The 26,861-nt window shown below is 39.6% G+C and overlaps 1 protein-coding gene across 3 annotated transcripts in view; it reads right to left on the bottom strand.

Moving 5' to 3' along the window:
- Positions 1–830: 830 nt before the first annotated feature.
- Positions 831–26,861, bottom strand: part of esrrga (estrogen-related receptor gamma a) — a 75,576-nt gene continuing 49,545 nt past the window's right edge. For all 3 annotated transcript variants that reach the window (XM_088413507.1, XM_088413506.1, XM_088413508.1), the window contains exons 7-9: positions 9,943–10,049; positions 9,694–9,856; positions 831–6,150 (exon numbers count right to left, since the gene is read on the bottom strand). In XM_088413507.1, the coding sequence (XP_088269633.1) occupies positions 5,906–6,150; positions 9,694–9,856; positions 9,943–10,049 (515 nt within the window). In that variant the 3' untranslated portion in view covers positions 831–5,905. The remainder of the gene's footprint in view (positions 6,151–9,693; positions 9,857–9,942; positions 10,050–26,861) is intronic.

A 26,861-nucleotide genomic window follows, 5' to 3' on the forward strand; every position in this document is an offset into this window, starting at 1 on the left:
AGAATATTATTATTCTTTATCTGACCTAAGAAATTCTCAGAATAATTTTTTTTCTTTTAAAAACTGTGTTTTCTTGCACATGAAAAGATATACAAAACAAAAACAAGTTATTTTTCTTGAACAGACTTTAACAGATGTAGTTTTATCCATTTACACTCTGCTACATGTGACTTCGCAGTAACTTTTAGTTTCGACCTTCAAGAGAAATAAGTAGAAAATACATTTAAAATGAAACCTCAATCCAACCTGTTTGATGAAGACGTGCAAAGGAAGGGTTTTCTTGAGTTAAGTTTGGAAAAGAGTTTTGCTTTCATTTGCTACATTAGCATCTTTGTTGCTTTTGTTAGCTTTGGCTGCAGTCACAGCCGGGTGCTTTACATTTATGTGTGAGGTTAAACTTGAATTGCTTCTGTGGCAAGCAAGCTCCTTCCAAAAATATGTGGATTTTAAAGCCTTTTTAAAAATTAAATTTACCCACAACTTGCTTATGCCACTCCACTTTCATGTCTTCCTTATGTCCTCGCACCCAGAACCGGAATCCTAGAGGTTATATCATACAAAATAACCCTAATCCAATCAGTGTCCACTTCAGGGTGTGATTCAATTTTGTTTTCCAACCCCCGACAATTCAAGCACAAGAAAATACCAAAAAGTATCTTATCAGCATACATACAGAGATCATAAATTAGAGATTATAAATTATATGAACATTGTTAAAATATCACACTTAACTATGGTTTTAATTAATGGATCACAATTCATCTGTTCATCTGACAATTTATCAGTGCTGGAATAAATGTGGTGTGTTTTGAAAAAGGAAGAGAACAAGATTCAAAACTGGAAGCCTGGTTTTAATCGATATTGCTCTACTGTAATAATCCTGAAAGGCATAGTCTGGAGTAACACATGTAATGCTTCAAACAATAGTCGTTTAACTTACAGAATCATAGGTCTCTCTTTTTGCATTGAACAATATATACAGTGTGAAATAAATACATTTACACAAATGGACATTATCATTGGAGCACACTTGTATGATACACATCACAAAAATATACAGGTAGTTTTTTTTTTCTTTTTCTTTTTCTGATGTGAAGCACATCTAAAATCTACGAACATGTTTTCAATAACAATACAGGGTCTCTCCCTTTGTCCAGAAGTCTTCACAAGGCAAGGGTCTTTTTTTTTTTTTTTCTCAAAAAGTTTTTATCCAAACTCTACCTCGCCCATGAGTGTAGCACAAGTATCGGCTACAGTTAAATACAACAAAATGACTGTCGAGCCAGGATGGACAATCCTTTGCTGCTTCAGCTACACAAGTCATAGTTGGATTACATACAATATTTGCAGCTAATGGGTCTTAGTAACAGATGAAAGAAAAAAACATGGTGCTTAAAGTGCAACCAGGTCAAAACGCCCCACTCCTTTTCCCATTGCACCTCATGGAAAATTCCAGTCTATTTATCTGGGTTGAAACTCCAATAATTGGTCGCAAGTGCAACTTGTCAAGTTCAGTCAACAAAATATTGCTTCTCAAAATGAAAACTTACATATAAAGATGTGACTTTTTTTTTTTTTAAATATCACCATTAAATCAAGACAACTCAAGTGCACATTTGGAAGATCTGTAGCATTTTCTCCGGGTTTACTTTGAGAGGTGACGATTTTTTAATAAACCGCAAACAAATGATTTCTTTAAAGCACCTTTTGTCTTATTGTAGAAAAGGGGAAAAAATCAATCATGTACTTTTTACAGTTGATCTTGAGGATTCTTATAAGTGTTACAGTTTACATTTACAAGATTAGAGACATTGTGCCTCTAACATCACAATAATTAAAAGATTAGAGTTTAGGCCTTCCTTGCAAATAATTTAAAATATTCTTAAAACAAATCAATAATTAAAAAAAAAAGGACAACAATGATTGAGGTGTTGTTAAGCTGCATGTAAGGTAGTTATCAAAAGGTTCTGAAATGCAACCCCCTGGCATTGCCTTTTGTCATTTAAACTTAAAAGATATACAGAATATTGTTTGTTCTACAGGAAACTTACACAAATGAGCCTCCCCCTTTAAATAGTTGTGTTTATCATTTAGATACTAAATAATTCATTAAGTATGTGTAGTCAGGTAAGAGATGAGCGCTGTAATTTTACCGTCGAAGAGTTTTTTGCCCGGCGCACTGATTCGACAGCCAGACCACATGGCCTCCGGTCTACTAGGTGCTTGCTAAAGAAGTGGCAAGTGCACTGCTCGAGGACAGCGGTCAGCGAAAGGGAAGCACACAGGCACGCCTCAGTGTTCAGCGGAAGAAGGGCAGAGCCACAAAACAAGGAAGACTCGGGAATCGAAAGCAACGTTTTTTTTCCCCCCGTAGTACAAACGGCCAACGTGTAACTTTCGAGGTTGAGCGGCATTTGTTTCATTTTGCTTTCTAAAAAAAAATCTGTTTCCAATAAAATGTCTTATGTTAGAACTGTAATCTGTATTTACAATATACAACGAAGGCTGAGAAAATAGCCCCTAATGTTCAATGACGTTTGCGAGCAATGAAAAAGATGGACTACACTTACTGTAATTCCTCAGCTGCCAGCTTCTCGTAGTTTGGATAGACATTTGGCATTCTTATCCAGCTTTGCAAATTACATATAAATATTATTATTTTTAAATCACCGACTGTTAAAGCTCTAACGCAGGGGTGCCCAAGTCTGGTCCTAGAGAGCCCCTATCCAGCCTGTTTTCCACGTAACCCTCACCTACACCTGATTCAAGTAACCATGGTTGTTTTCAGACTGAACCCCTTTTACATATTGACATTGACAGTCAAGTCCTTGGGAGGCCCCGTCGAGCCTGTTTTTGAGGTATATGTCCTCGAACACACCAGATTCAAATGTTCAGCTAATAAGCAAGCTTTGCAAACGTCCGATTACAATCATGGTTACTTGAATCAGGTGTACCGGATGAGGGTGACACGGAAAACAGGCTGGATAGGTGCTATTGAGGACCGGACTTGGGGAGCCCTGCTCTAATGGGTAATCAAACCTTTCCATGGGTTGAGGTTGTGTTTAGAAAAAACACAACTTTGCATGAATAACGTCTTTTCATACACTACAGGAAGTAACTTTTATTTTGATCTTTGTCACTTAAGCCAATTACGCTTAAAATGAAGTGTTTCAAAGCCGAAAGTCAGATAGCAAAGTGGGTAAAATCAGTAATATAGTCTAGCAATGGTTAGTTTTAGTTTTCCAGAGCTGAAAAATGCATTTGCTTATATATTGCCCATGTCCACCAAGTGGTACAAATCAGTCAAGACTGTCATCCAGAGATCCTGCAAAACCACCAGAAGAGAGTCTTAACAGAAGTTAGAACAAAAGCAAGTCAGTCGCTAGTCGAGTCATGTTGAATTTACTCTGCCTCCATCATTACTCTTCAATATTTGGCTTTCACGTGTCATTTTTCTGACGTCACGTTTGCTCTTTGCTGATTGGTTCCTTCAACTGTCTGTTTGGTCAAGTTTGGCCCGCCTCATAGATGGCAACTGCGCCTATGAGTCTGGTTCCCAGGATGTATCAATGCAACTGCAAGTAATTTTAGATAGCATTCAGATAAGAATGCATCACTTGATGGAACTTGTTTGGAGAAAGGTTTGCTTAAAATTTTACATTTGGTCACATGACGACCTGCAAACATCAGTAGTATATGTTATAAGATGATTCAAGTGAACACTGCTTGTGGTGATGCTACTCTACAATGTCATGACTGTTACAAATGATTATTAATACGTGCCTGACACACAAATAGAGCGAACAAAGCTGCATATTCTTTACATCCTTTGAATCCTTTTTTCAGTGTACTCCTGATTGGAAGCTCCTCGGATAAACGTTTGATTTGTTTACACATGATAAATTGTTATCTTTATACATCCACGATAACCACTGAGTGTGGTCAAGCTGGTCAATTAAAATGTGTTTTGGGTTTAAGGAGAAAAAGAAAATCAAAGCTGCTAATACGTCATATACAGGTTGACAGTTATTTACAAACCTAGTATTGTTACCTTAGCAACACATATTTGAGATAGAGGCCAAGAAAACAAAATAAAGCAACATTTCAGTCACCTTCTGGCTTGACAGTGTCCCATCACACGTTTGGAACATCTGCTCTTGAAGATGATCTTGCGAAGCTTTTGAAGGGAGCTGAGCAAGGAGGGAAGCACTGAGGCGCCGCTTGACTGTCTCAATGGCACATTCATAGCGTGAAATGTGTGCAAGGTGGTGAGATGTACGCGGCTGAAAATACTGCAACTCAAGGACAATATGAGGAGTTTTTCCACTGCGCTCCACTTTTGCACTGCATGCTACCAATTAAGTTCCCGTAGCTTTAATATTTTACAAATTGGTGTGTGAGGTGCAGGTATCAATGCCTCGCTAAAATATCTGTGGCTTGGCGTTAGTGTGGTTTTGAAAAGGTGAAAAGGGAGTCGGTAAATGAGAGTGTTAAGTTTGCGAATTTGATCCCTGATTAGCGACTAGTTGCTAACTGGCTGAAGTAATAATTACTGTACTGCGGACCTATTGTGTTCAATTTGTTACCATTGGTTAAAAGACACAATTGAAAGTGCTTGACCTTCAGTGATGGGGAGATGAAGCTTTGTGAAGCTTCATGAAGCACTATTGATTTATTTATTTTACTTCACTAGATGATGCTCTTAGTTTAAATACAAATGTGAGTGCAGTGGAAATGTATTCAATTTCCACTGCCATTTTGAAGTAAAAGTGCCATCTAGAAGAGTCAAAAAATATCAGAAGTGCATCCCTACTGACCATGATCACTTTGGGGGGTTAAAACACACTCTAATTAGTGGTTACAGGATATATCGAATATTCACACCTACTTGCAATATATCACAATTTCCTTTGTAAGATTGCCTTGATTTGGTGGCTTCAGTGGTTGTTTATTGCATGTTTCCATGTGATGCGGTTCTCGTACTTGGCAGCTGAACTAGTCGCTTGATACAGAAAAGTGAACAGAGCTGGTGCTATGCAGTGGAAAAGTAATTCTTTTTTTTTTCTCTCTTAAACGCATCCAATCCAAGACACTGATGTTATTCTGAAATCTTTTTCATCTTCAAAAAGCATCAACAAGCCACATGCGGGTGACATTTTAGGGAAGCTAGGTCTTAAATGCAGGTTTTAAAGCAACCAATTCCAACTCCAATATTGAGACACGCCTGCTCTCTGCTGGTAATCGGACAGCGTTTACAGAATCATCAATAGTAAACAAAACAGAAGAAAACAAACAAAAAATAATCCAGGGCCTTAGATTGAAAAAAAAATGGGATAATGGCATAATGTTGCTGGCATCCGCTGAATGCAAGTGTTCCATCTTTTGGCAGGCAAATCTCTTCCTCACCATCTTCATTGTCCATCCAAATGTCAACGTACACATAATGTGATTACCAATGTCTTTAATACTTCTTGAGGTTGTTTCCCTTTATCTTCTTAACACCTAAAAAATTCTATGCAAGGGGCCAAGGGAGAAAGTCTCATCAGTCATCTGAACTTTGTTTGAATATGTTCTCGTTTGAGCGTGTTCCTATTCATAATGTCGTCAATAAATGCATACGTGAGTGCCACTGTCATTGTTTTTGCACCCAACAATAACAACAGCAGGAAGTGTATTCTTCTTTCCCCTTAAAAGGAGCAGGGTCATATCAGTCAGCTCCCACTTTTCCAAACAAAAGGTCAACTGGGCCTTTTTGTTCAAATCTTCGACAACAGAGGTTTCAGATAAGAGGGGTATACTTTACTTGTTTAGTCATGTTGGGCGTACTTAAGGGACATATTATTGTGTGTGTTTGGATGTGTGTGTGTTTGTGTAAAAGAGGGAGAGTTGCTCGAACTTTTGGGCCTCACACTTTGGCCTCCAGCAGCTCCAGGAAGAGTTTGTGCATGGGCACTTTGCCGTCCTGCTTGATGCTGTAGAAGTGCTGCACGGCCTTGGTGGAGGTCTGACGGAGCAGAGGCAGCGTCATGAGCAGCTTGCCCGTCCGCCGGGGGTCCTCCTGGTGCTGGGAAGCCTCATAGTCCTGCAGGGCCTCGTGGAGCACGTCCTGGAGTTTCTGCACTGCCTCCACGTCCTCGATGTGCATGGAGTCTGATGAGGAAAACAAAATGATTTGCTTAGAATATCAGACATGCCGGAACTGTGTAAAATAGGACTGATGTTTCCAGAGGGGATTTAGTGTCATTGCAATCAGGTGTTGGTTTGGAGAAAGGACATTTAAAGGTTGATGTCTTATTTTTTCCTTCTGCTTGGCGTAAAATGTCAACGTAGTGACTATCACATCACTTTTCTTGATTTCCTTCATTGTTTCTTAAAGACAGAAAGTTGCCATTTGAAACGACTGTAATTTTGTGTTTTGTCTGCGATCTGCTTATATTCCCCTACGAATTTAAGCAATTGAAGATGTGATGTGAGTGGTGAGACACTTTTTTTTTTGTCAAGGGCTGTATTCACACCCACATTTTGTACATCCATGGACAATTTGGCATCTTGGAATTTGCTCAGGATGCATATTGTGCAAACTAAATACAATTGGGCCAAAATAACGCATATTGGGTCAACAATGGACTAATACTTTGGTTGAAGTGGTGAATAAATATATTAAAAAAATTGGGTTGGTCCCTTTTTACCTGATATGGGCTAAATTTGACGCAGAAACATTGGTTAAAAAGTACACTGTAAAAGAATTGGGTCAAACACAAAATGGACTGACCCATCTTTATGTGTAAAACAAAACTTACAAAGTTGGGTTGATCTCCTTTATATCTAAATTGGGTTATTTTTTACTCAACTTTTTAGAGTGGTGGAAATTTAATCTAAAACCTTTATAGCTATATACGGTGAGCACGCCTTTATCCCCCCCAACACACACACACAAAACATTGCAGCTTTTTAGATTCAGAGCGTGTTCGACTATGTGTCCTTAAAGTGTGGAGCAGTGGGTGTGATGAATGAACAGACACACAGACAGGTGGGCGGAGCCTAAAAAGATGGAGTTGTAGGATGATGGAGAGATTCGGGAACACCTAAAGCGCACGTATGGTCACACACACGTAATCCCTCTTGTTGGTGGCATGTAGTGTTTCAGCATATGTGGCAGCATGAAGGCTGAGAATGTCCCTCAATAATAATGCTCCATATTGGCCCTTGGGGAGGCCAAGTCTTAATGTGAGCTGGCCTTTAGCTCCCAACCTCTGATCAATGGATCCGATCAATGGCTACATGCATGTTAAATAATAATCACAAGGCAAGTGCTGAGCCATACACCCACACTAACACACCTGAATGCACATACATACACACACAGAAGGAATGTTGGTAGTAAAACTTTCCTGTTGCCCGCCCAATATAGGAGATCCCTCCTTTACGAAAAAAAAAAAAGTTTTCATTGATAATGTCAGAGCGCTGTTTGTTATTGATGTTGAGCATAAAATTGTGTGTTGTTTGTTTCAGAATACAGTCCGAGATGGATTACAATAAATAGTGAGGCAGCCGCAGATGTCATATGTACACAAGGCTGGATCTATAGAGTATAATGCATGGATCAGTATGCAGGAGCAGACCGCTTGGGTTTGTCCTATATGGATCAATAGAAAACTAAGCTTGTATCCCGTCCAAAATCTTCACAGTTTATAAAAGACTGGGCGGTCCACCCTCATATTTCCTTTAATAGATCATAAGTAGCTTTATTCGCATGACAATACATAGCATTTAAAATGGCTAAATTCTATTCAAAACACAAATCATTACAGCTATTATTGTAACATTCTACATTTGTACCTAATGTTTAGTCTTTTGCCTTCTAGTCACGGCTGCTGATGTAGCTTCACTGTGAGGCGTAATGAGCAGGAGCTTTTAAATCACAACATGGAAAACAATGCCCGCACATACACATATGCCTTGTATGTTCCATGGCTAGTCAAAGTGTCTTTACATGTGGGGCACGTTTGCTAACATTTCTTAAGGCTTGGCTTCATTAATGCAGACGATTAGCATCCCGTGAATTAATTAGTGTCAGTGCCCTTCAAAATGCTAATGCTAGCGCTCTGTTGTCTTGACGAGCAGTAGAAAGATGGGCCCGACACGCAAAGTTTTTGTGATTCGCAGATTACTTTTCAATGGTGATGGGCATATCGAACGAAACCCATAATAGCAAAATATGACTTTTTGAAGCTATTCTGACACTGCTTTAGTATCCTTGTGGGACGGCTATTATTTCCTACATTGAAACGTGAAATCCCTGGTAACACTTGTGTTTTGTCATTTCATGCCACGTATAAATATGTATAGCAGGGATAGAGTTGTTTTTAGTTGTGCTGGACAAAATCTTTGGATTAGCGGAGCAGCAGTAAGGGCACCTGAAAGGAACTTGTAAGAAAGATCATTAACATTTATGTATACACGTGTACATGAAATTAATTTGTTTCAGTGACCATGTTTAATAGAAATGCCATTTGTCTATTCCATACTTGAAAAACAAAACAACAAAAACGTTTGTAATAGGCCTTTTGGTAAAAAAAAAAAAAAAAAATATATATATATCTCATAATAAGGTGCTTCACAATAATATACAATGAGATAAATGAATGAAATTTAAAGAAAGTGAACGTTTTGCATCAATTTTTAGCCACTTTGCAGTTTCACTCATAAAAAAAAATAAAATCATGAAGATGTTCATCAAGCTGTCGTTTTTTTCCACAGCTGACAAATAATATTTATCTAGTGGTGGTGGGTTTCCCCTTCCTATGTATGTATGTTCAAAAAATGTTTCCTGTTGTGGGGGAGGGGCCACCCCCAATTTGCACAGCCCCGCTTCAGAAACTAACGCACAAAACAGACACAGCCAACACATCGATTGCCACACAAACCAACCTGGAAATAATGTCAATATTTCTGCATGATAGTTTGCATCCTTGAATGTGCATGAGCATTTGCAATGATTCCAATTGTAAATAATCTGTAACACAGCACCGACATCTATTTGTTTCACTGCGATTTAATTGGGATGTTCAAAAGTGAGTGGCAGATTTGGGGTGTCGGTGCATTGATGGTGTCAGGATTAGAACAAAAAGCCCCTCCCTGGCCATTCAAAGCTCCATCGCATCTCCCATTTAAACACATTGTATTGACAGTTCCCCCTTGTAATTAAAGAGTGCTGAAGAGCTGGCCGCCATCCAAGACAAAGTTCAAAAGACGGGTCATGGGAGGGGAGGGGCGAGGCGCGCGTCTGCGTTGTGTGTGGAGAAAACGAGTGTGTGCGTCAGTCAGCTGTCGATGCGGTCGGACACATCAGAGAGGGGCCTTTATCGACAGACTTTGGGCTCGAATGATTTCACCTTATTTAACAGGCATCTGAAGAGACGACTATGCTAATTGTAAAAGGGATGGCAGCCGTGTACAAGGTGGGCTACAGGTCGCAGAAGCGTCTGTGGACTGTACATAACGTACGTGTGTGAGCGTGTGTGCGCGAAGGATTTTTCATCTACGTTTGTGTGAAAGTGCGAGTCGTGTGTGTTTGGCTAAAGAGTATTGAAAAGAGCTCTTTGATGGCTCCGTTTAAATGAGTCCCTCAGGAATGGAGATTCCTGGGATTAACGCTCTGTGCACTTCACAAACACACAGTTTTTATCCTACCTGAGTTAGCCAGCGCGATGGCCTTCAGAGTGACAAATTCCTCCTTGTCCAGCTTCATAGTTTTATACTTCTTGACTAGCTGCAGGATGGCGTTGTTCAGGTCCAGGAGCCCAGCCAGCTTTGACTGGTCCTCATCCATGATGTAGTCTTCGGCATACACCAGCTAGTGACGCAAACGGAAATCGCCAGATTGGCATTAGTTGGGAATTACTGTGTAAAAAGAAGGAGAATAAACAGAATGATGCCAACCTTGTCTTCGAAAGAAAGTGAGCGGTACACGACACGCAGGATCAAGATCTCCATCCATGCACTCTGCAGTAGACTCATCTGGTCTGCGAGAGACAGTGTGGAGAAGCCTGCCAGAGAACACAATAAGAACAATGTTAGAGCATCAAAATATTGAACACTACTATTGATCGTGGGTGGCATAATACAATATATCTGAATGAATGTTGAATGTTTAGACTCTTAAAATATTTTTTTAAATATTTTTTAAAATACAATTTTGAAATAAATGAGTTAAAATGTGTATATTTTTCAGCCAGGTTCCCCCTTTTGACTGATTCCTATGTATGACAGTTGCTTCAATAATAACAATGCATTTGAAAAGGAGTCACGATAACACCACTTAGCAAAAGGTTGCTTCATGCTCCAATCCATTTGCTCTTAAGTTGAAAAGAGATATTACATGCTCCTTACATGGCAATTAGATTTGCTGATACCTTGTAAGTCATACCATCATTTGAGAACCACCGTTTGACACTGTATTGTATTGTATTATTTCAATTTACCGGTTTCCTCGGTATATGATCATTTATAAGGTCTTGATTAAGAGGACAGGATCAAAATGCCCCCCCCCCAAACCAGCTTCCTCCTTACATCCGTCCAGCTGTCCATCGGATTCCTCCTCCTCCTCCTTCTCATCTGCTTCCTGTCCTTCCTCCCTCCCCGTGCCCAGGGCTGTCCTCTGGGGACAGGTAAGCCTTATCTCCCCCTGACACAACCAGCCTGGATCAATGTTGCCCATCGCTGCTGCACCTCTCAAACATGGTCTCTAATTGCAGCCATGGCTTCAAATTTCCTTTTTTCTTCAAATGGCAATTTGCGATTGTCTATTCACCAACAAATATTGAGACGCCTGGCCATTACATTCCAAAGAAGTAAAAATCTTTTTTTTCGTTTTGCGGTTGAGCTCCAGCTTATTACAGCTAAGTGGGTGAAAAGCAGGGTACACCCTGGAGTGGTCGTCAGTCAATCACAAAACACATATAGACAAACAACCATTCACACCCACATTCATACCTATCCACAATTTAGTCCTGATTGGTCCAATGAATCATTTCACTTCCCTCTCCTTTTCCCTTTAATGGAACACATGCCCACTCACACCTTCCTCACAGCTGTCCTCACCCCACACACCTATCCATTCACACCTGCGCCAGAGTGTGGTCGCTGCATGTGTGTGCGTGCAAGTCTTCATAAGAGAGGTGGCCCATGTGAGCGCACCTGTCAGCCTGCACCGCAGCACTTCGCTGTGTGTGTGTGTGTGTGTAGGTTTTGGATGCACATCCTGCCAGGAGTAGCGCGCAGATGAGAAGGGAGATATTTCCTCAACAACATCTGCTGCCGTGCGCTTCCTCCTGAGATGGGGGAGTGCATGCCAGTGTATGTGCATGTGTGTGTGTTCGGGGATTCTTATCTCTCAATGTGTTTATGGGTAATGACAGACGTCTCATTATGTCCAGATTACGGGCTATTGTTGTTTGAAACATGCTCCAATTCATTCAGTCAACAACTACTGTACGTACTGAGCTCAGGCACACAATGTTGCACACACATATGCATTCACTTAAATGCACCGGAATGCATACATAGACACAAAGTGGAAGGGGATAGCCACAGTGCCAGATGGCAGAGAATTTTACTTTTTATACAACCGTTTGTGTAATAGTGTGAATGGAGGAAATTGGCATTGTTACTATTCACATACTTACAAACTTGAATCTGTCAACAGGTCTTACCTTAAACACTTTTACAAAGCCAACGAAGTTATTACAGCAACATCCAACTTTCCACCTATTTTACTATTTTACCATAGCAGAGAGAGAATGAATTAAGAAAAAATAAAACAGCACGCTTTTTGCACTATTAGGCACACCGGATTATAAGGCGCACATTCAATCAATGGCGTAATGTAAAACTGTTTTCATATATAGGGCGCACCACATTATAAGGCACATAGAATAGAAGGTACAGTAGTGGCTAGGGTTGCGTTATGCATCCATTAAACGGAGCTGTGCTAAAGGGAATGTCAACGATATGTATATATATATATATATATATATATATATATATATATATATATATATATATATATATATATATATATATATATATATATATATATATATATATATATATATATATATATATTTACACACACACACACACACTACACTACACACCGTCAACAACCCTTGCTCCAGTATGAGGGGAAACACCTATAATTAAAAGCCTCATGATTAATTTATGGAGGCCAAGTGCAGCATTTCTTCTCAAAGTGAATCAACGATTTGTATCTGGTAGAGGAGCTTCTCGCGCTTGTTCCTGTGCAACAATGCACGTGCCAGTGAGAATGTGCATAAGGTGTTGTCTCATCAGCATGTTTTCAATCTGTGGGCCAATGCTGGCTGTACACTGTGAGTGAACGTGTGTGTTTGTGTGTGTGCAAATGTGAGTCCAATGCAAGACCCCCCTCCCCATCCTTCCCCGTCCTCTCCTCGCTAGCCTGTCAGCGCCGTTCAGCCATCCAATGCCTCTTATCTGTCTGATTAATAGGTGGCCAGCTTCAGGACAAATTAATTAACAGATAACGCCATCTTGAACCCCCCCTCCCCCACCTCCTTCTCATGAAGCGATCGATACGGCAGAAGAAAAGAAACATCAATGGGAATTTAGTGCTGATGATGGAGAGAGAGAGAACAGTATTGATGGAACGAGAGCACCAGGATGAGTGAGGGAGGAGAAAGTAAAACAGGGGTGGGGGGGCTAGATGAAGGGTGGAGACCCTTTTCTTTCATACCTGTGACTTCACTGGACAAAAGGCCGCTTCCTTATTTGGCTGTAATTATGCTGCTGTCTGCACGTTGTTGATAAGGCATCTAGCACTGTGTTTGTGTATGTGTTTGCAAGGAAAAACATACCCTGTCTTTTAATTAACCCTTTCCAATGATGTCATAGCCCGCTGATACATGTTGAATTGATAACATTCGTAAAAAATTCCACAAGTCAGCAACCGGCAGATATAGTACATGGAGGAAAATAACCCATAAGAATAATATCTAATTAAGGTAAAGAACAGCATAAGAAACTGATAAAAATGAAATAAAATGCATTTAATTCTAAACGTGACCCAACAGAACTACAAAGAACATTTTTAAAACATTCAACAAATCAAAACGTTGTATTGGCTCGAATTCCTAATCACTTACGTTTTAAAGTTTTATGAATAACATGTATTAATATTGATATCATTTAACTGACTATAAATCAGGAAACGTAATCTTTCTAATATTTGAATGAAACAATCTTTCAGTACAGTATAGCGATACCTATTTTTTGCCTCCGAAAAGAGTTTCCATAAAGTGGTATTTCAACAAAGACATTAAAAAATGAAAAAAATTAAAAAAACAAAAACAAAACAAAATTCACATTTATGCGCAACATGATGCTGCCCCCCCTCCCCCCAAATGTATAAATAAATAAATAAATAAAATTTAAGCATATCTCTATTTTGTGGTACTTCAGGAGACGTGCTCCTTATCTAATTTTTGGTTAAATATTTTTAAAACTTTCAATAATCTATATGAATTGATACACCGGTATCACTGGTGTCAGCAAGGCTAACTGCGAATGTCTTTTTTTCCACACTGTTGGACCAACATAGATGTACGTAGGATTCATTGAGAGATGACAGCAGATCAGCTTCTCGAAGGTCCACTGTGAAACACCACATGGTAAAATGAGATGCTCAAAACGTGTGATTAGCAATTGGTCGACTTCAAGCGTTTATGCTAGCAAAGTCGATTTGGCGATTATGCGATGTTGTCGATGTTGTTGGACTAACAAGGTCAATAGATCATAGTAAAACCACCTCAACTATGTAATCAGCATAAAATATTGAAAAAATATGCACTTCACTCACTCCATTCCTGTGAAACTATGATTTCTATTCCATACATCCTTTATTTACATGTTTTTTTTATATAAATTATTAATATTGTTGATCTACCAATTTCATTGTTTACCTGTACACAATGACCATAAAGGTATTCTATTCTATTCTATTCTATTCTATTCTATTCTATTCTATAGGACATTATTTCCATCCTAATATTGTTTTATGTGTTTGGAATAGGAAGTAATTACCTTTTTCTGTCCTGCTAAGACAAAATAGTGGACACAAATGAGTAGGCTGGGTCTCTGGAGGACACGCTAATAAAAATATTAGAAACTCGTTTTTTAGGTGTGTCAGCTATGAAGGCAAAAGTGCGAGTGTTCATGTGTGTATACTGTCTGTGTGTGTGATGGGGTGACAGAAAGAGGCTGAAGTGCAGTCACGCAGACTTAACCTCCACCACTCGCTCTGACAGGCTCTTTTCTTTCTCCCCTCTCCTCGATCAAATACGAACACACGCGGAAAGAAAAATACACAAACACAAGTAGATTCCCCAGCCTGCCCGCGGCCTGTTTGTCTGCCAAATGAGTCCTGACTGCACGTTTACACCCGAGACCGCACAACAGCCTGGCACACACACACGTACACAGACAAACATGTACACAGGCAAACACGCAGGATAGCCCTCTCTCATGCCCCAGTTGCCACACAAATTTACCAACATTTGTTTTCTTGTGGTTTCAGGGCAAATGAGAACCAGCGAGGACTGCGTGTGATGCTTCTAAGTACCTGTGTGTGTTTTCATGTGTGCCAGCGTGTGTGCTTGTGGGATGTTGTGTGCGCGCATTTGTGCATGGGCAATAGCTGGCGTGTCCAAGAAGGCAATGGTGTGAGCGTGCAGTAATGTGACAGGTGTGAAAACAGGCTGTAATAGTGATCTGGTCCCAGTTATTAACACATGACTTACGGTCGCCAAATTTGACACTTGGAGGGCATTTCAATGAATTTGTAGAACGCAGAAGAGATAAAAAAAAAAAAAAGAAGATGATCAATCATTAGTTAAGAATGATACCAGTACAAGCAAAACTCTTGAGTAGTCACCACTACCGATTCCAAGTACAAATACCACTAGTATTTCTGACCGAAATTTGGGTGAATTTGATCCATGTTACTGGGTTGCTTTACACAAAGCAATTCAATTTTTAACTCCATGTACAAAAAAAAAAAAACATTTTTGGAAATAATGGGACTGGCCCTTTTTGACCCATTAGATTGTTCATCCATCCAACTGTCACCGGGGGGGGGGGACAATAATTCACGCACCCAATCAAACTTAAGGACAATTTAGTATGTCCAATACACCTGCCATGTATGTTTTTGAAGTGTTGGAGGAAGCCATAGTGGCTGGAGAGAACCCACACAGGCTCGGGGAGAACATGCAAACTCCACACAGGAAGGCCAAATTGAATTTGAACTCCAGTCCCTCAACTGTGAGGTGGACCTGCTAACCACTGCGCTGACCCCATCAACACTGTTTTACAGATTAATATGTGTCTATTTTAAAATTTACTGTATATTTTTCAACTATTTGATTCATTGCAAAAATCATCAATTAGTGCTTGTAACTCAAAATTTTGGGTTGCAAGCCTAAACAAAAACGAAGAAAAAAACTGCGTCTTAATTTCAAAAAAGGTAAAACCTTATCAATTACAATTGGAAGCAGAAAGCTTTTGTGATTATTGTCTATCTGCAGGTTGTAATGGAATATGAACTGACTGAGTCACGAGTTAACACTGATGTCCTAGTTTATTAATGCATTAAAATGTATATACCATGGATGCACACATTTCTATTTTTGAATCCCGTATTTCTTATAGTATGGTGTAAACTGGGTGCTCTGCTACAAAACAGAGACTTTGGAGTTCCTGGTTTCCATATGAAAGTAAATGGGTGACAAATACTTACTTTATATATGTATATTAAGACATTGTGCCTTTGAGCACATTCTCTGTGCTAACAATGACTCTAAGTTCCGTCCTATTAGAGTGTCGCCTCAGGATACAATAACACAAAAGTCCATCATACTGTCTGAACAATGTAGCAGCGCAGATTCACAGTTATCAGCAGAGTAGTAATGCATATCACACATTGTCACACAAATAGGACACGATCGAACCAAAGGGAATTCACATGGAGCACCATAAGGGTAAAAATGCTACAGAGGAAAAAAGCTTTAAAAGAGTTTAGTCAACAGGTGCGTATAGTGTGGACGCTCTTCAAAATGTAATTAAAAAAAAAATGTTAGTGATCGTCTACATATGTGACTGTACTTCTATTTTAATATAATTTTATCAAGGCCACATCACTAATGACAAGGGTGCATTAAATCTAATCTTGTTCCAGCACACATATTTTGTAATATCTATCCCTCCATTTTCTATAGACGCTTCTTCTCGCTAGGATTGCTGTTGCCTACCCCGGCTGTCTTTTGGACACCCTGAACTAGTTGCCAACCAATGGTAGTATTTGGCAATATGCAAACTTAAAAGTCCGTTACATCAAGCCATGAACTTTGATACATTTTTAGTCAAAGTGTATGATCTAAAAACGGAAGCATTGGAATGTGTCTCGTGTCTGCACCATCCACAGGTTGAGTTTCACAGAGGACAGCTTTAAAGTCCACTGGCCCACTGCGATCGAGATTGCATTAGGACGTGTGAAGTTCCCAACAGGCACATTGTCGCTCTCCATGTGTGTCTGCATGCACACAATGTTGCCCGACTACACTTTGCTTTCTCTCATGTTACTTGCTTTATGAGTTTGTGTTTGAATTTGTTTCAACGGCTTATTGTTAAATGTTGTAGAAAGTGAGCAGATTCTCTCCTAATGCACTGTTATTTCAGGACCTGTGTGTGTGTGTGCGCACCTCAAACTGTTTGGTACCATAAGGCCAGACGTCGGCCCAAATGAACACCGACCCCCTGTGATTGTTTTGGCCAAGCCTAAGCAAACAAACTACATGCACACACATACACACACAACATTCACCAGCTGACCCAATTACACAGAGATGCGCAATGAAATGGAAACAAATCTTCCTAGAAAACCAGTTCATTTAGAGGGGGGTAAGTAACATGCGAACAAACACTGCCCGCACGTTGTACATTTTTGGAATGCGAGACAAAAATAGGATTGTAAGATTGAACAAAACGCTAGAAATTTATTTTTTGAAGCAGCAATAATAAAAAGAACAATATGGCAAATTATACGCAAGCGATTCACATTTAGAGAAGCAATACAGTACCGTACATTAATTTTTATTATTTTTTTTGGAACGTTCACTATTTATGTTATGCTGCAATTTGGGGTTTGGAAGGTGCAACTTAAAATGGTCTTTACCTGGACATGTTTATCAGTCAGAATAAACCCTTCTCACAAGAAAAAAAAAAGAACTTTTTCAGACTAAAACCTGGATTAAAAAAAAACAAAACAAAACAAAAACCAAATTTTCGCAAACCTTTACCAGAAATACCAAACGTTCCTTTGTATGTGGAAGAAAAAAAACACATGAGTAAAACTGTTTAAATACAATCGCATCCTACATTTTTAAACCTAAGTTAAATAAGCTGAAAAATCCCATCAATGTTACAATGTTAAACATTTACTACACTTATTTAGCAAATTTTGTAAGTAAAATTTTATATTTCGGCTAGAATTGTTTTGATAAATGTGTTATTTTTCATGCACAATTAATAATAACATTTTTATTCAATGTGGCTCACCGGTTTTTAATGGTATTAATTCATTCAATGCCAAAGATGCACTTCTATGTCTTTACAGAGTCCAGACATTGAACTCCAGTGTATTTATTTCTAGAATTTTTTTTTTCAAATATTGTGTAAAGGACGGTTTGAAAATAGTTGTCAACCAATGAGTCAATTTTAAATGAAAAATAATTTTGTAATAAAATTAAGTATAGAATATTGCACTGCACAAAATAGCTAAATTCTATTATAATCCCTTTAACTTTCTAACTAATCTTTCCTTTTTTTTTTCTTGTCCAGTTAATAAATAAGAGAGTTAAAAAGATGAAGAGTTGAGCTCGTGGTCTACTCTGATGAAATGACTTTCGTAGGAACATTGAGGGAAAAGTGACACCACATCAATCACTTTTATTGCTTAGGAACACATTAATTATGTACATAATCACTTTCACCACCTCTCGCATTGTTGGCTAAAATATCTTTTCTCCATTTCCTTAGCCTCCCAACCCCCTCCACCACCCCTCCTTGGACCGTACCCCCACTTTGTGAGTGTGTGCGTGTGTGCGGCCTCAGGGAGAGTGGAGCAGTCATAGGGCTGTGCTCGCCTCTAATCAGTGTGAACAGCCAGCTAATTACCAAACCCTCAGCCCTGGCTGACTGTTAATTGCATACATTAGACACCATCAGCAGCACTGGCAGATTAACACTTAAAATCTTCCCATTGCTTTAGTGGATATGAGTGTGTGTGAAAGAGAGAAGAGCGTGTGTGCGCGCGTGTCAAGTGTGCTGCCTCTGTGGTTGCGGCTGCTCATATTTAATACTTAATTAGAGCCAAATTGGAGATGCGGCCACACCGAGGTTGCTGTGGGGTGTCGGTAAGCCCGGGTCGCCACGGAGGGGGCAGCGTGGATGGTCGGGGGCGAGCCCCGGGTCTCTGTGGAGACGCCAGATGGAGTGACATTAAGAGCACTGCAGTGGAGCCATTTCAAATAATAAAATATCAATATTTACATTTTAATTACCCACTTTCAGCTCCACCAGGGCCGTGTCAAATAATGTGCGCTTGTGTGTAGGCATGTGCCACTTGGGTCTTCTTAACTCTGTGCAGAGTCTTGAGCTCCGCCTGACTGACAATCATCCTCTGTATTTGAGAATAAGCAGACTAAATACACTTTTTTATCTTTACTTCTTCCAGCCTCTTTTCACTCCAGCGTAGTGCTCGTCCCTTCATGATTCAATGCTGATGCAGGCAGGAATGACCAGTGTGTGTGTGCGTACGTGTGTTAGCTTACAGTAGATGCGTTAAGTCTCTGTAGGTTTCACACACACTGACACTGCTGACAGACAGTTTTGCAGGAAAAAACGAGCACACAGAGAACTGAGAAATATAATTAGACCTCCAGAATAAAGGAGACATAGTGGAAAAAAAGGATTTTAATATATATATTTTATATAATATATATATATATATATATATATATATATATATATAGTGTCTGTACAGGGAATTGGATAAAACCGAGAATGAATCATACTCCGACTACAATTTGAGTTACAGTGGACTTTGTGTTCTATCTTTCGCTAAAAATGAAACAATGCAGACAGTAACACTGTTTTAAAGTATCCGTACATTTTCTCAGTACAAAGTTAGTTGCTCACACACTTTTCCATCCATCTACACACTTTCTAAAGCCGTTGGTCCTCACCAGGGTCGCTGGCTTGCTGGTGCCTATCCTAGCTGACTTCAGGCAGTAGGCAGGGGACATTCTGAATTGATTGCCAGCCAATTGACAGAGATGAACAGCCATTCACGCAACCAATCACAACTAAGGACAATTTAGTGTGTCGAATTCAACTGCCATGCATGTTTTTGGAAAGTTGGAGGAAGCCGGAGTGCCAAGAGAGAAACCATTTTGTTCTTCAAACCGGAAATGGAATTTGAATGAGTAAAGATGACTGTACTGTTTATCAAATAATGATTGTCTTTCTCTCTCTCTTTCAGGCCCCCAACAGGAGGAATTGTCTGACATCAAATATTGGGTAATAACTATAATCATAACTGCTGTTTGTTGATACAGTGCAACACAATGCAATTATTGGAGGAATTCCATGAAGACTCATTCAAACAAGAGATGAGGCTTCCGAAAGGATTGGAGATCAGGCAGGGGTTTTAAAGCGACTCCGCTATCTATGTACCAATCTAATCTAAAATGAATTCACATTTCCCAGTTTGTTCAATTAATGGTGTTGTGGCTGTCTATTGATCGGTTGCTGGATTACCTGCTAGGAACAATTTCCTGTAATAACGTATTTTTCTGAAGAGGCCAAATCCCACAAGTATCAGAAAAAAAAATGTCTCGCAAGCCCATTATTTTACTCTACAGTCCAGATATTTGTTTTAACTTACATGATGTCTCAATTTGTGTTCCGTTATAAAGATATTAATGTATGACTAGCTAGTGCGGCATCAACAGAATGCTATAAAAAGTTGCTCATAACAGCATGCCAAATATTTAAATACACTGACTGTACCAATGGTACAGTAAATTTTAGCGATTTCATCTATCCATCCATTTTCTTAGATGATTATCCTCACTTCTGTCGCAGGTGTGCTGGAGCCTATCCCAGATGTCTTTAGGCACCCTGAACTGGGTGCCCAGCCAATTGCTGGGCACACAGAGACAAACAACCATTCACACAACACCACCGAAGAGCAACTTTGGCGTTTCTAAAATACCTATAGGTTTTTGGGACTGTGGGAGGACAGTGTGGGAGAAAACCCACAAACTGATGTGAGGTGGATATAATAGCAGTCTGCCGCCAAGTGAATAGTATACACTCTAAAAACTGCTGGGTCAAAAAGAACTCATTTTTTGGACAAAAACAGACAAACTCAGAGAGAAATATTACATGATGTGTTTTGGTGGCCTTAGTAGTTTGTTTTTTTTGCTGTTTTAAGTTTGTTTTGGCCTCTATCTTTCCTTGATAATTTGCACATGCCGATTTTGAATGATGCACGCATGAGATCTTTGGATTGTTAAAAGAAAAAAAAAATCCCAAGGCCTCCTCTCTACTGGCATGGTGTCCGTGTACCAGCTTATGAGGTCATGTTGATTCTATCTTTTTAATCCCCTTTAGCGTCCCATAGAGCCACAAGCACACAAACTCCACAGAGATTAATTTAGCATTCACAGATTAGATATATGCTCTCCAATATCATCATCATCATCATTCAGGACAAGCATGGAAGAGGAAATTCTCAACAAGGGAGGTTTGCAAGACAGACAAAATGGGGGGACCGATGAAAACTGATGCACATGGAGCTTTCTAAGAGCCCCGTAATGTCCTTGCTTGGAGACAAAAACATTAGGACCTCATTCCACATCCTCATCTGGGCCTGAAAAAAAAGCCCCGGCTGAAAATCTTAATTAATTGTCCAATAGTGCTGCAGGGTCATTATGCATTGCAATAAAGAAGCGTGTAATTATGAGATTTAACAGCCATTACCACGGCCAGGAACTCATATGTCATCATCTGCAAGCAAGCCAATGCTTTGCTTCGGCTGAGTGTGTGGCTTGATGGACAGCATGCAGACACACACACAATGACACGCGCAAACATTCATGTATGGATTCATTATCTTGGCCATGTCGTGTTTGGATAAACATGTCTTCTCCTGAAGACAATACGTGAACAAAACTTGACAAATGTACACCCAAAAAGACAGACACGCACACAGGCACCCTCAGACTGACTGTCACCATCGGTTTGGAGCAGACAATGGGGCACACAGCTGTGAGAGCAGCCTTCAGATGAAACATCCCATCAGCATGCTTATAAGGTGTGCTCAGATCGAACACAAAGAAAATGTAGACGGTTTATGGTGCGTTATTGTCATAAAATAGAGCGCTGGAGTGTGGCTGGGTGCGTTTATGGATGCTCGCTGGAGCCCGGCCAGCGACCAAGCAATACTACGTGGGGACCGGTGATTCTGACCTGACTGGACCTCTCAAAATACATGCCATGCTCAACTTTTAAGGTGGAAGGCAATTTTCCTTTTTTTTTTTTTTTTAGTATATTTTGATACACTGGAACAGTGGTTCTCAAAAGGGGATACTTGAGGGAATTTCAGGGGGTAAGATGTATTTTTGTGAACAGATCTCCACAGTAGTCCCAAAACTGGAACCTTTATGTTTAATATTTTTCTGTGGTCAAATATTTATTTATAATTAGAAAATGCAAGCTGAATATAAATTCAATAAAGCTCTGAGGTCTACAGGGTCAGGTCAATTAGTGAAGACCAGGTTTCAAAAGTAAATGACATTTAGCTAGCTTTTTTTCTTTACTCTGATTGTAAATGAATTTAAATATTTGTCTATGTTTAATAAGTTGTTCCCATCTTGGCATTCAAATATCCAATTTTCACATTTGACAGCCTTGTATATGAAATGCCTTGGTTCAAAATTAATAAAGCAAAGTAAGGCTTTCACTATTGAATCTTTTTAAAGGGGACTTTTTTTAATCAAATTTCTTAAAAAAAAAATAAGAGTAAACAATCCCCATAGTGACACCTGCCTCAAAAAACTATTTTAATCATTCTTACTTTTTAAATAATTTACTAAGGGTATAAGGGATACTCATTGTTTAACGTCTTTTATACATGAATTATTAGACACCAACAGCATTTTCTAAACTGTTAGCAAACACGATTAGCTTTAGAACGATAGCAATTAAAAGCTACTGAGGTGATAGCTCCAAAACTTTGTGGCGAAGGCTTTTCAAAATCAGTGAAATTCTGTAAAATTGCAAATATAAGAAACTTTTTAAAATTACTTTTGTACACTTGCATCGGTTTTTCAATAAAATACAAGTTGATAAGAGATATTCAAAGATGAGTGTCTAAGGCTGAACAAAATGTCATATTCAAAACAACACTGCAGAGTAGACAATTAAAAAAAAAATGTTTTGATCAACCGAGTAGCAATGACATGGCTGATATGGTTTGTGTTGTTTTTTGGGGGAAATAAAAATATGATGTACTGAACACTGGTGTCATCAGACAGTCGTGACAAACAATAAAAGGGACAATGCTTGGTCAAGTGAAAAATCTCAACCAACAATACCACCATTATGGAGAGACACACACACACACACACACACACATGCACACACATATATGCACATACAATTATCCAAATTGTTGCAGCTGTGTCTGCATGAGGTACGTTTTGTGTTTGTGCCTCTGTAATATTGAATGTTTTCCCTGCATGTATGTGTGCGTGTGTGCGTAAGTGCATAAAGCATACGTCCTCTTCAGCTGCTGACAGGCACTCTCTAATCCCATTTTACCACCTGCTTATCCCCTGATGGAATGGATGAATCCTCCAGCCTCTTATTTAAGAACAATGGATGGAAAATAGGGTTGAGGGGATGCGACACAGCAAAGAGGAAGAATATGGATGATGAGGAGGAGGAGACAAAAGGATGTAGAGGTAAACAATGAGGAAATGTAAACAGATAAAGAGAAAGAAAAAGAGGGAGGGAAGAACTATTTCATGGCTGTCTGTGAACTTTGCATGAACTGACAGAAATAATGTGATGTCATGACAACCCCTTCCTTCCTTCCACTACATTTGCTCCATGCATAGGTGAGCATTACACTTCGGTGTGAACTTTTATATGGCTTTCATTGTGTGTCTGCGCTTGGGTGTGTACATGCGCATGCCGGCAGTAGACAGAATAGGATGAGGATTATTTGAAATGGAGTTTGGCCCGTGCGTAATTATGATCATCTGTCTTTATGCCCCCCTGCCATCACACCACATCAAATCACATCACATCTTCTATCTCTCTCTCACACGTAGCAAAACAAATTGAAAGAAGTAAAAGCTGACTGTTTGCAAGTGACAAGTTGGATGATGATGATGGGCTCGGATGCTGATTTATTTGTCTCTACTCATCTCGTGTCACGTATTATATTGTGAAACTGTAAACACTGAACATGTAGCAAGTGTACATATACCGCTCCACGCCGGATGTGTGACAGACATTATTCGATGCAGATTAGCCTGTGTGCTCACAATGCAGGCTTGGTCTCCAAAGGCTGACAGATAAATGGATTTGATTTGCTAATGTAATCAAGATAAAACAGCAATGGGCTGTTGAGTGGTAATCTTCAGTATTGGCTTTTGCACACCTACTGACAGTGCTTCCTTGACTTACAAACAAAAACCTCAATTATTCTCAGCGCTTTTAATGGGAGCCCAGCTCATCAGTTCAACACCACGACTATGGGATGCCTGGAATATTCTGTATGTGCGGGAGATGTTTTGTAAGTGCTGTAGTTTGGAGTCTTTGAGTGTTTTTTAGTGTTAAATTGCTCTAACTTGGTGTGACACATATATACAGTCATTGTGGCAGTTGCTAGCAAGTGTGAAAGTAAGGGTCATGTGTGCATATGTGTGTCTGTGTGATGTGTCAGCTCACGCTGCAGCAATGATGTTATAAGTGTGTCACCAGTAAAGTGTGACCTGATGAAGGTAAGTGTCACAATGAGGCTACCTGTGTTCGTGTGTGTGTGTGTGTGCGTGTGCGCATGTGTGTATGATACACAATAGAGGCAGACTTGCCCTTGGTCACATTCACATTTTCACCTTGTCTAAAATTTTTCACACGTTTCTGCATAGGCCGTGTTGTCATATAAACTCATGGCAAACTAAAACAAATGCTTTCTTTCTCATATTCATCCATCGATCCATCCATCTATTTTCTTTGGCCGCTTATCCTCACAAGAGTCGCTAGCTTGCTGGTGCCTATCCTAACCATCTTCAGGCAGTAGGAGGGGGACATTTGTACTAACCATTTGGAACACACACCGAAGGGCTATTTAGAATGCCCAATCCACCTACTATGCATGTTTTTAGAATGTGGGAGGAGACTGGAGTGCCTGGAGAAGACCCTTATGGGCACAGGGAGAACATGCAAACTCCACACAAGGCAAGCGGAATTGAATCGGGGACCTCTAAACTGTGAGCCAGATATGCTAAACAGGCATCCACCATATTAAAGTTAGACATACTGTACACACACTCTATCTAAATCATTCAAGTATACAGTACATTCAATGTTGTACTTCAAGAGTACATATAGAGTAACATATTTAAAAACAGATGCTAACACAAATTAAACATTAAAGAAAGAAATGTTAAGAAATGCATAAGAATAGAAGAAAAAGAGCACATGCTTTCTATCCTTTGTTTTCTCATATTGATAACGCGCTTCAATACCTGCAAGCTTTAACCCAATAAAGCAAGCCCCACTTAATCCAAACATAAAGATCAGATATCAAATATTCTCACGCTAATTGGATTTCACCAATATTTGTTTTCATCTGCAAACAGGCACGTGTTTGTTTGTGTGGGCTGCAATAAGTGAGCGCCTGTGGAAGATGGGGAGTCTCCAATGCAAAGATAAGAAGATGGACGCACACATGCACACATTTGGAACTGAGGCTCCGGCATCTAAACGTGTTATGCTGCGCAAGGAGGAACATGGATGGAAATCAAACACGCCCAACAGAGCTGCGAGGAAATCAACAGCAAATGGAGACACATTCGCGCAGCAGAAACTAAACACAATTTGAAATCCTAATCTGATATATTAAGGACAAATTTATCCACTTTTCATCTCAGTATCCAGGATATTGGAACTGGTAAATTATTATAAAGTATTGTATACATAAAATATATATCACTAATCAGTCTATACTTTCACTTTCTGCTTACTTTACTGCCCCCCCCACTCCCTTAGTGTTAACAGTTTGACATGATGAATACACATAATAAGAGGGTACAAATACAGACTACAGTAGTGTACGTGGTGTGTGTCAAGGTGAACATTTGCGTGTTTGAGGAGGCACTGAGCATGCTGTGATTGTCAAGGTGAACTAGTGTTAGAAGACAGAATGGGGCCAAAGCTGCCACTGACTTTATAGTATGTGCATGTTGTGTACACACCTGACATTTTATTGCAGGGAGGTAATGGCACTGAAAGGACAGCACCGGGCGCTCACAGATGAAATGTGTGTGAGTGTAGCTTGGACCACAGAATAAGAAATTAACAAAACTAAACTCAAGTAATATATAGTTGTTTATTGCTGTTTATTGTGTTATTGCTTTTCTTTACCATGCCGTATAATTTGCATACCTACTGTATATGCCACACATTGAACTAAGGAAGCAATTGATGATATTCTCAGCTTCACCCGACTAGAATGACGAGTAACATCACCATCATATGGACATGCACATTCAATGCAATGAAGTGCCATAATGAGTGAGTTAATTTAGGGGGCTGCAGTGTCACAGTGAAGTGCGGCGATTGATGAAAATATCGGTGTTAGTGTGCGTTTGTCGGCTGAGACCCAACATTAGATTTGCTAAAAGGAGCCGGACACTTCTATGAATCAATATTTGCTTAGAGTGTGTGTTTGTCATACTGATTGACTGACTGGCCATGGAGTCACTTGACCTACTGATTGGTTATAGCAAGGAAGTTTGGCAAGCTGGGTAAGTTATACCACAAATCGTAATTAAAAACATTAATGGAAATCAAATCCAAAGACAAAGTGGACTTGTAGTATGCACACTGTCAAATTCAAAGGGATTCTGAAATGGGAATGGCCGAGCAATGACTTAATAATGAAGAAGGTCCATTGGGGAGAGGGTGGAAGGTCAGATCAGAGCCAGGGAAGGATGAAGGTCACATAAGAGGTTGAAGAGGTGGCAAGGGTGTTCTTGGCCATTAGGTCAAGTGATATTGTGTAAAAGGTTCTTTGCTGCCCATACACACACAGAGACACACACCCACACAGACACACGCCTACACCCACTCTATATTCACACACTATGAACATATCTTTTATGTGTGTGTGTACGTGCTATTCACCGCGTCACCAAACCATCGGGTAAAAATCATTTATTGTTATGATTTTTTGATCAAAAGTACACTTGGTGTAATGTGAACATTCAGCCATTATTAAAAAGCGCAGTACTTGCAGATCCCTGGTGAGGACAAGAACAAAAAATGGATGCCATCGGTGAAGTCGGAAATTGCCCAAAATATCCATCCGAGCTATCTTTAAAACGAAGATGTCTTGGAAACTGTGGTTCAAAGCTAAATAGTCTGACGATGTAATGGAGCCTAAAGAAAGTGAATCCAGTAGATGC

This window comes from Hippichthys cyanospilos, chromosome 4 (genome assembly GCF_059441005.1).
Source record: "Hippichthys cyanospilos isolate Australia breed blue-spotted pipefish chromosome 4, RoL_Hcya_1.0, whole genome shotgun sequence".
NCBI classification, from domain to species: Eukaryota; Metazoa; Chordata; class Actinopteri; order Syngnathiformes; family Syngnathidae; genus Hippichthys; species Hippichthys cyanospilos.